This window comes from Strongylocentrotus purpuratus, unplaced genomic scaffold, assembly GCF_000002235.5.
Source record: "Strongylocentrotus purpuratus isolate Spur 01 unplaced genomic scaffold, Spur_5.0 spur5_scaffold_13, whole genome shotgun sequence".
In the NCBI taxonomy this organism is placed as follows: Eukaryota; Metazoa; Echinodermata; class Echinoidea; order Camarodonta; family Strongylocentrotidae; genus Strongylocentrotus; species Strongylocentrotus purpuratus.
In genome coordinates, this window is record NW_022145598.1 from 30220452 (window position 1) to 30230256 (window position 9805).

Consider the following 9805-nt stretch of genomic DNA (forward strand, 5'->3'; position numbering starts at 1 on the left):
ATCAGAACTGTACTCATATTCATACTCAGTAGCTGATAAAAAGTGATTATTTATTACATGACACCGATTATTACAACAATTTATGATAATGAATTGCCGACGTTCAGAATTTAAAATTAAATTTCATGAACTTCATTTCGAATATAACAAATTTCTGCAATAATTACAATTTATACACTCACGTATGAATCCGGTTATATTTCTTAATAAAGTTAATTTTTGTATCGCTACCGATCCTTAGGGAAGGAAACATTTAGTTCATAATGTATCGTATTAATGTCACTTTTCTTCGCGTTGCCCCCACAATGATCAAATTTTCAAGTTCGCTAAGGGCAATAAACAAATGGTAAGACTATGTTCAAATTTGACAGTGCATGCTACGAGATTAAAGGCACAACAGCCCCTCCCCAGTGCCGCTCCTGCCCATACACTTGAAACTGCTTACAGTGGAAACAAAACTCACAAATGCGAAATGGCTTTATCCAATGCTAGGTGCCATTATGATAATGGTGACAAAACGATTAATAGGAACAGTGTTGTATGGAAATTATAAAACTGAATTAACAACGCCTCAAAATCTTTGTTGTAAGTTTTCTTAGAAATTATCAATTGAAATAATTACAATCCTTATATACAATGGGAATGTCGTTGCATTTATATACAGCATAGTACATTAATTTCCTTGAAATAAAGGTAATCGAGGTACTTGGAAATGTATAAACAATACGACCGAAACAGATACATGCTAATACAAGTTACTGAGTTCATACACGGGTCTGCTATTATAATTCAGGATAGTGTATCACTCATATGAAAAGCCTTGTACTTAAATATTTTTTTCAGAATTAATATTTTTATCACAAAGGAAGGATGCTGCATATTTTTCCTGATACAAACTATCCACACAGCCATCAAATCACACACACTTAAGCACGCACGCTCACTCACACGCACCCACCTTCACATTTGAAATTACATATGCTGACGATATTCGCACGTATAGGAAAATATTTATGGACACTCCGCACCGGACATATTTTGTTTCATGTAAATCGCTAGTCCTGAATAATTTACGTAAAATAGGGTCTACGATATAGTGTGCATTTCAAATCTCCTAGTTTAGTGCTATATGTACAAAGCTTGGTTTTTCAACAAGGGAAACCTATTGTAGTAGCCTATCCAGGGGCGTACGCAGGGGGGGGGGGGGGTTCAAACCCCCCCTTTGTTTTTTGTTTTTGTTTTTGTTTTAATTATTAAAAAAAAAAAAAAAAAAATACCCACGACTAACCTTAAAAAGGTGACCTTACCCCCCCCCCCCCCCAACGAAAAAAAAGTCAAATTTTGAAATTTCGAGACAAAAAAAGAAAAAAAGTGTCCGCTTATCATAATATACAGTGTTAACAATGACGCATTGACCTTTGTCATTACAGCGCGTCTACATATCATCCAAAGGTGTTAGTTATGGCTGCCCTAATTTCACTGAAATTCCGAATACACTTCATCGCTATATATCGGTTCGAAAGTGGCCTTATCTGTTGTCCCGGGTGCGTGGTTTTGACTCTGACCTATCTCAGAATATTCATCCTCACGTCTCGTCTTGGGGTCCAAATCTTCGTAATTCCCTTCATCCACACCAGTATCATCCGTCGCTTGGTAGACATGATAATCTCCAACTTCTTTCCCAGAATTGAGAATATTGTACTCTTTACTTGAGAAGACGTCCAGCTCTGTAGGTGTGCGAGCTGATCCATCCTGGTTCATTTCCATCGGGTCTTGGTAGCCATGGTATTCTGATTCATCACCCGGCTGATCCCCTTTGTATGATCCTGCCTTGGGTCCTGGACCTTTGGTGCCTGGTGAAAGACTTTGGTATCCTCCAGTTGACCCATCATCTGTAGATTCCATCTTGTGGTTTAGACCTTGGTGAGATATTGGAATGTTCGATTGTCCAAGCTTCAGAGCTTGGTATCCGGAAGATTGGTCTGTAGCTTGTTGTTTTCTGTTCTGTTGCTCTTGTGGACCCTCCTTTAGGGTATTGTACACATCGTCGTTGTGAAGTTGGGGAGAGTTGACAAACAGCTTGGAGTCTTTCTGTTCTGCCAGGTCCAAGACACCATACCCATTGTTCACACCTTCATCACCAGACGTTGGTTTCTTCATCGCCCGCGTTATATCTGATGACTGATTAAACGTAAGCGCATTGTACTCCTCGTCATCGTTGAGAACAGCAGGACCATCTGAGTGTCCCTGTTTGACACCAGTCTGCAGTTCTGTCTTGGGCAAGCCGCTGTTCGGACTAGCAAGGGAAGAGTATGGATCCATTGATATTGACGTACTGTTCAACTCCTGATAAACGTCATCGGTTCCTGTTTGTCCCTCGTTTATTTTACCGGGCTTATTTGAGGTGTGTGGTCCTTGGGCTTGTTCATAAGTATGATACTCTCCTTCGTCAAGGGCCTTACTGTTTCCACCCTGATTGGATGGAATTGCGAGTGTATAATATGGGGTCGAGTTCAACGTGTTACTCTCTGACGTGGTGTCTCTAAGGGCATCATGAGGTGATGCAGAACCATCTGCGTTGGTTACAGGGTGATGATCGCCTTCAAACTCTTCATATTGATTGTCCATGTAAGTTGACGGATGCCGTGCTTGGGATACACTGCCGGTGTGGGAGTTCGTACTGATGATAAGATCTGGAACAGGAAGACCGTCATCTTTAGAACAGTAGACTGGGTTGTTGTACAAATTGGGGTCGTCCTCCTCTTGATCCACTGGCTCAGTCACCTTCGGATCTCGGAACCTGTTAAAGACAATGTTGCATTGGATAAATCACTGATCGACAATCTACGATCGCAGACCGTATACATGGATATCAAAGCCAGCTACACCGACAATATCAGTTTCATTGGTCTTCTTGTCACCTTCTCGAGAGTAAACTTGACCGAAGATGTGGATCTCTAGCCTGCCGGTCTAATACCCCCTTAAAAGTTACTCTTAACTGAAGAAAATGATGGACGTGTCGGGTTTCATAGGACGTTGATTGCTACGTTTCTGTGTCTGACTTGTATGCCTCCTTTTCATTTTAAATCGTTCCGAATACCAACATCCAACGAACCCAACTTTCTCTTTTTTTCCCCTTTATGAGTTTTCTCTGCCTTTCTCTTTTTATATCCCTTTTTTCCCCTTTCAATTCGTCTTGTTTATTAAAAATAAAAAAATCTCTTGATAAATTTCTTTTTATTTTCCTTCCCTCATCTTTGTTTCCCATACTTTTGAGGTATGTGTTCCACATTCTAAATACATGAAAACATTTTGGTTGCTACACCATTGCAATCGCTGCTACTTGTTACAATTCAGATCTTTGCATACAGAACTTGAGATTTGTAGATTATGAACATTTCTTTAGATTTAAGAGTTGTTCAATTGTGAAAACTTGTTATTTTCACCCGTTGAAATAGTTATTATAGGCTAATGTGTTTGATATGTCTATGTTTCCTTTCTTATATTTGAATTAAGCATGCTACATACCTCCTGCGTCTAAGCACAAAGACAGCTATTATAACCATGATGACCAGGATTAACACAATGACCGAAGACAATGAAGGAATTAAAGATGAGTTTTGAGTCGATATCCCACCCGAAGTCGATGCGTTTAGTACGATACTGGTCCCAGTTGATTGTTCGGAAACAGAGTTTTGAGTTGTAGTTTCGGAAGTCACTGTTTTATATATTAAAATGGTTAAAGTAGTAAACGACTCAAGGATTATTTCGACTTTTCGATCGTTCGTCGTCGAAAAAAGGTTTAGAACGCTTTATTTAAAAGATGCAATGAATATAATAAATTTGGAACTTGAATTAAATAAATAAGACGGACAAATAATTTTTAGGGAAATATGTTTGATTTATTCCTTCCCATTTGCTCTGCACGTTAATTGCAAATAAACATCAGGATAGTCAAAGATTCATTAAATAATTATTATTCAGTACAGTGTGTGATGGATCCCCTATCCACTATCCCCCCTTCCCGCCCCACTGAGTGAAATATCGGTCGGCTTGATTTTTAAATTTCAGGCCCCCCTTTATACTGGAAAATCCTTAATCCGCCGCTGAGGGAAAAAATGGTTATTTTAGACGAAAGTTAAAAACAACAGTATTAATTTGAACAAACATTGAAAATTATAATCATATTTCTTAAGATGAAAAGTTATACTACTGTTTTGTTTTCTCAATGCATTAGAATGCTCATTTACCAATTATAATTATGCAACTCTGTATTTGTTCTACATCTAGAAAATAATGATAATAATAGCTGCAAAACAACAACATCAACAAACATTAAAACTGCAATAATACTACATGTATTACTACTTTAACTACTTCTAATACTATTGATGGTTGTAATTAATGTTGTAATGATAATAATAATAGTAATAACAACACAAATTACAATAAATAATCATATATCTATAATCATAAAGATATCAGTCAGATTTCTATATCGTTTAATTTCATGTCAAAACTTCATTTACCTGTGTAAGGACCCGATATTTCATAAAGCTGTATATCAAAAACGCTGATCCTTGTAAATTGTGAGCCTGACTCGGTGAATTTTACCTTAACAAAAGGGGATGAAATAAATGCAAATTATAATGAATTACTTAAATAAACCATTGTGACAGTCATGACATTGTAGTCTTAAAAATATCTCTCCTTAATACTGAGGTAAAAAAATATGATAAGTATTAGTATTGTGTTGAGTAACATTATCGTCTACTTCAGAATGAAAAATGACGATGATAATCCTGAAATAACATGTAAGAAAAAATATTAGATGATACATCACACTCTTTGTATTATGTATTATGTATTATGTTTGTCTGTTTGTCTTTTGTCTGTTACTTGTTATTTGTTATACAAAATGCCAAATAAAATAATAATAATAATAATTCTAATAAAATGCAGAATTTCTTTAACCTACACAACTACCAGCATGGTAGCTATACTCTCTTACGTTATAAAGTGTCATTCGAAAAAATAGCGAAACAATTTGTAAAATGCCGCTATAATTTAGACAGGGGTCTATTTTCTACTTAAGAGAGCAAATTAATGCATAATTACAATAATATGGTTCGAGGTGGAACCGACAGTGTGTGTTTATAATGAGAAGATGGACATAGAGGGCGCCCCTTAATTTTCAAAAGTCGTCATAAGACATTTTAGTTTGATTTGAAGTTGTCTAACCCATTGAAGGCAGGCATTGTTTAACAATGTTAAATATGAGGTACATGGCCGTATCTGTGATATGGTGTAATATTAAAACCCTAAACAAAGTGCGCTTTAAAATGATCATGAAGTTCCTTTAAAAAAGTAAAAATCTTTGAATGACCGGTTTTACCATACTCATTGTTCCCAAGAGACTGTGGTGTTATATAAACCGTTAGGAAAACGCAAAATGAAATTTCGATATCCAATCATAAAAATCTTGAAAATCAGACAGGCGATCGAATTGCAGAGAGAAAGAAAAAAAGTGTGGGTGGGGGGGGGGGATGCGTACACCTGATGAGACTTGGATTTACCTAATAGAAAGAGTCCAATACAAATTTAAATTTACATAACGCAAATTCTTTCTCTTTCGGTGGAGGAATGTGCACTTTTTGGGTGGCTGTGTCTGTGTGTGTAGGGAAAGGGTAAAATACCCGCCTAATACCTGGCGCAAAAATAATGCTTTCTCGACTGCGCCCCCCCCCCTCTCCCTCCCTCCTTGATCATGGCAAGATATCCCAATCTCTATGGATCACAAACGTGAAAACGTCATTATGTTGTGTGAAAGAAAATCCATGAATCTCTTTAGCACCTCTATATCTTGGATCCTGCTACAAGAGTATTGTATATATGTATATACATCACGTCCAAATGGGATCCTAATTGATAAGGGGTCTCGGCTGTTGCACACTGTCACACTGAGAAATCCATTATCTTCAGATCCCTGGTATAGACCAAACGAGAGCGATCCCTCCACTGAAGTGAAAACATGGGGAATTGTGAAACTGGACGCACTTTTATCTGCCTCAATATAATCTAAGACAGGGAGAGAAATAAACAACGAAACAAATATATTAACAAAATAACGTGTAGAATAAAACGAAAAAGGAGATGAACCCCGACCCTCGGAGCTTACCAGGGATGTCTATAAAGAGGCAGCACGTACACTTGAAGCTAAATACGCGTACATGGTGTATTGCTACATTAGTTCCTACCCAAATAATAAAGTGTGTTCAATAATACAAGTTTAAGGTGAAAAACCTTTACGTGGTTGATGATGTGGTAAGTGATCATGCAATAATAGCGTATCCCCCCAAGATGAGGCACGCAACCTCCTCCTCTTCTGGTTCGTCCCCTGGCCACAATTCAAGACATAATACACGAGCACTATTAGATACTGTACATGTATTGTATAATTTATGGTAACCTCAATTACGTGCTTAATATCATAAATGGATTATATTTAAGTACCAGTGATAGCTTTTAGCGATATCAACATGGTAAAATCGTCTGAACGGTGAACTACAAAAGGATTTTAAATACTGAAATCGTTTCAATGAAAGACAAATTTAATTACGTAAAGCTGAAAAATACCAATTTAACTCCATGACTGACTTAATTTAAGAAATATAAACACATTTTGACTTCTAATGGAAAGAAATATATTCCCCAATGTTCTTGACCAAAACGCATTACGAATTTCTTTCTTTCTTAATGTGTAAGCTAATTTTGACAAAGTTTAGCAATTGAAAGTAATTAGCCTTGAAATTATGTTAAATTTGTAAAAAAAAAAAAGAATTTTATCTTTGCACATGAAGACATATTTACTAAATCTTTTAAAAAAATCCTTATAGACTAGAGTTCACTCCAGTAATGGATTTTTAAAGGGCAAACAAAAGTTTATCCGTGGAACGAGAAAGGTAAAACAGGCATACGTCTCTGCAATAACTTGATGACCTGTCAAGTTAAATAGAAGCTGTATGTAATGCAATCATACAATACATACACATCAACCTTGTCAAGTTAACGCAATCTGATTGTGTTAATATACTAACAATAATTCGCCTGCTCTCCGATGATCCAGCTTCCTTCGTTGATTATTAGTCCACAGGTATTCTCTTCGAAATCGCAAGCCCAGTCTGTAAAAAAAAATAACTATAATAAAACTCATATACAACATTAATATGGCAAAGAAATTCAGCAGGTGATTGTTAAAGACTAGTTTTGGGAAAGGAGATATAAAAACAAAGTCAATATCCCTAACTAAAAAGAAGAAAAAAAAAACACTCTATACGACTGTTCATGCATTCGACCCTTAAGCTATGGTCACAAATTAGAGCAGCGACCGACCGATCAGTAGCCTGCTCGGTCGCTGCTGGAATTAGGCATCGCCCAGCGATTAGTTCGGTGCCCGGGCGGCGACCGCCCAGGCACCGAGCGTATTTTGGGCGGCGAGTGAAAAGTGGGCAGGCGCCGCCCAAATTTTAACTCCGCGCTAAAACTTCAGCGGCGACCGAGCGATGCCCTAACAACGAGCGGTGACTGGCCGGTCGCCGCTCGGTGGCCGGGCAGCCGCCGGGCAGAATTGGTTAAAAACTCGCCGCTCGGCCGCCGAGCAGGCTACTTTTGGGTAATGTGACCATAGCATTACTCCGTGGACTTGGTTTGTTTTAAATATGTGTTCTAATTGACACTTTAATGGGTACCTGGTCATCCAGGTTTTGATATTAGGTATTGCATTTTGCAGTATATGACTTAGCATTCTAGCGGCTTCCTCAGTAAACTCTGTTGTGAGGTCCAATTTTACGTTTTGGAACATTATTTTGTTGGGCGCGATCACACAAATCCAAATCTGACAGTAACATCCTCATTCTTTAGGTAGCGTTGAATCACAGCCAAGACAAACATATGCTTTTTACTTAATTTCAGGCATCGAATCCCTTTAATAGTTCAAGGGGAAAGCGTCGCCATTCCCCTCCCCCCCCCAAGTTCTAACTCGTTTAACGAAGGTTCATAGTTACAAATATCCGTTTATGCGTTCATTTTTCTACATGATTCTTTAAACCGAGGGCTCGCAATTTCACGAAATAGTATCATAATTTTGAAGAAAAAAAATTGGTTAACAATTCGGACAATGAAAGATCCGATCTTCATTTTATGTTGGGCTAATAAACCCCTGGATACAGTAAATTCTTTGATTGTCTATTCGATAAACAAAATCCTCAGAATAACGAACTTCGGCAAAAGGAATCTTTGGAGTTAAGAGCATACCCTTATCCAGGGATGCATTATCTATTAAAGTGACCGCATATATGATTTTCTAAGGGGATAGTTGTCCTTCGACAATTCCGAAAGTAGTTGTTTGTGTAAAAATGTCCTACATGAAGATGTAAAAAGACTTAATGTAAGCTTGTCCAGGGACAACTGTCCCACAATAAGGGGTTAGCCGTGTTGATGCGACATGCAAATCGTTCCTGATCATTGCACCCACAAACAAGATCTTTTCACACTTCTACGATACTCACCTGGTTTGACTGCTCTGATCGTTAATGCAAAACCTTTCTCCGTCACAGTGCCATCAGTGGTGAACCAAAGCCACAGATAAGATCCGATGGATGAAATGTTATCAGGTAGAGAAGATCCCGAAAGACGAGCTCTTTGAGTGGTGTCTTCCAATGAGCTTGTCAACCCGTGATAGACTCTTAGGATATCATAATACGTGCCATTATCGCCTTGCTCCAGATCGAAATCATTAAACTGGACCATAACTCTGAAACCTGTGGGAGATATCACTTGCCACAAGATGTCGACGTTGTTAACGTAGTTTTCCGGATAATTTGGAGATGTTATGGTCACAATTGTTTCCTCACTTGTCAAATTTATGACTGTTGAGTTAAGGTAAAACAAAAATGTGCGTAAATAGTCGATCATTATTAGATATTAAATCTTTTTGTTATCATTATACCTAATTAATCCTATTATCCAGATTTAAAAACAAGTAATTTGAGATTAAGCAAATCTGAATATTAAAACATCTTAGAAAATGCTACAATTTCATCTTTATCGAAATTACTTACGATAAAAAGACAACAACAGCAATTACCTTCGTGATAATGAAATACCTTTAGTCTTTAAAAAAAACAGTAAAATTACATCAAACATCAACAGTTACATGAAGAATCCCTAATTCTTATAAATAAATAAAATTAGGTCATTTTCTAAGCATCATTAGCAGTTTTCTATCGTATCCGGACACCTACCCCCTGGACATCCACCCCACGGATAACCACACCCAGTCAACTACCCCTAGGACAACTACCACCTACGATAACTACCCCTAGGGCAACCGCCCTCTACGACGACTGCCCCGCAGGACAATTCGTACCGAGGCATAGTGGTTTATTCACTTGACATTATTATGAGAAGACGAGGATTCAACTCCTTTCCTGGAGCATTTGTCCTCAGTTTAGTTTGCAAAGACTTTTCACTAAGAGATGGTACGTCAGATGCAGTATAAAGTATCCTGATGGGAGAAAATTCTTCAAAATGATTGAACACAACAGGAATGCAGTTTGACAGATACCAAGAAAATGATACGGCACCAGGATCCATGGGCGTTGAGACCTATTGTTCAGGGGGGGGGGGGATGATCTATTCATTCATCCCCCCTGAACAATAGGTATTACGTAAGGATTGACGCCCATGCCAGGATCACAAAATGGATCTAATATATATGCTAGTCCCTAATAGGAATTGAAAATTA

The 9805-nt window shown here is 37.8% G+C and overlaps 1 protein-coding gene across 1 annotated transcript; it reads right to left on the minus strand.

The window, feature by feature from the left end:
- Positions 1-1390: 1390 nt before the first annotated feature.
- On the minus strand, positions 1391-3637 carry LOC586876. Its single transcript, XM_030983791.1, has 2 exons — positions 3529-3637; positions 1391-2800 (listed from the first exon to the last, which is right to left on the minus strand). The coding sequence occupies exons 1-2, from the start codon at positions 3564-3566 to the stop codon at positions 1477-1479; spliced, it is 1362 nt and encodes a 453-aa protein (XP_030839651.1). The 5' UTR covers positions 3567-3637; the 3' UTR covers positions 1391-1476.
- Positions 3638-9805: the final 6168 nt, after the last annotated feature.

Excerpts from the sequence above, each read along its gene's own strand:
- LOC586876 (XM_030983791.1), bottom strand. The coding sequence starts at position 3,566 with ATGGTTATAATAGCTGTCTTTGTGCTTAGACGCAGGAG. Across the intron at positions 2,801-3,528 it reads TTTGTGCTTAGACGCAGGAG|GTTCCGAGATCCGAAGGTGA; the intron begins GTATGTAGCATG and ends TGTCTTTAACAG.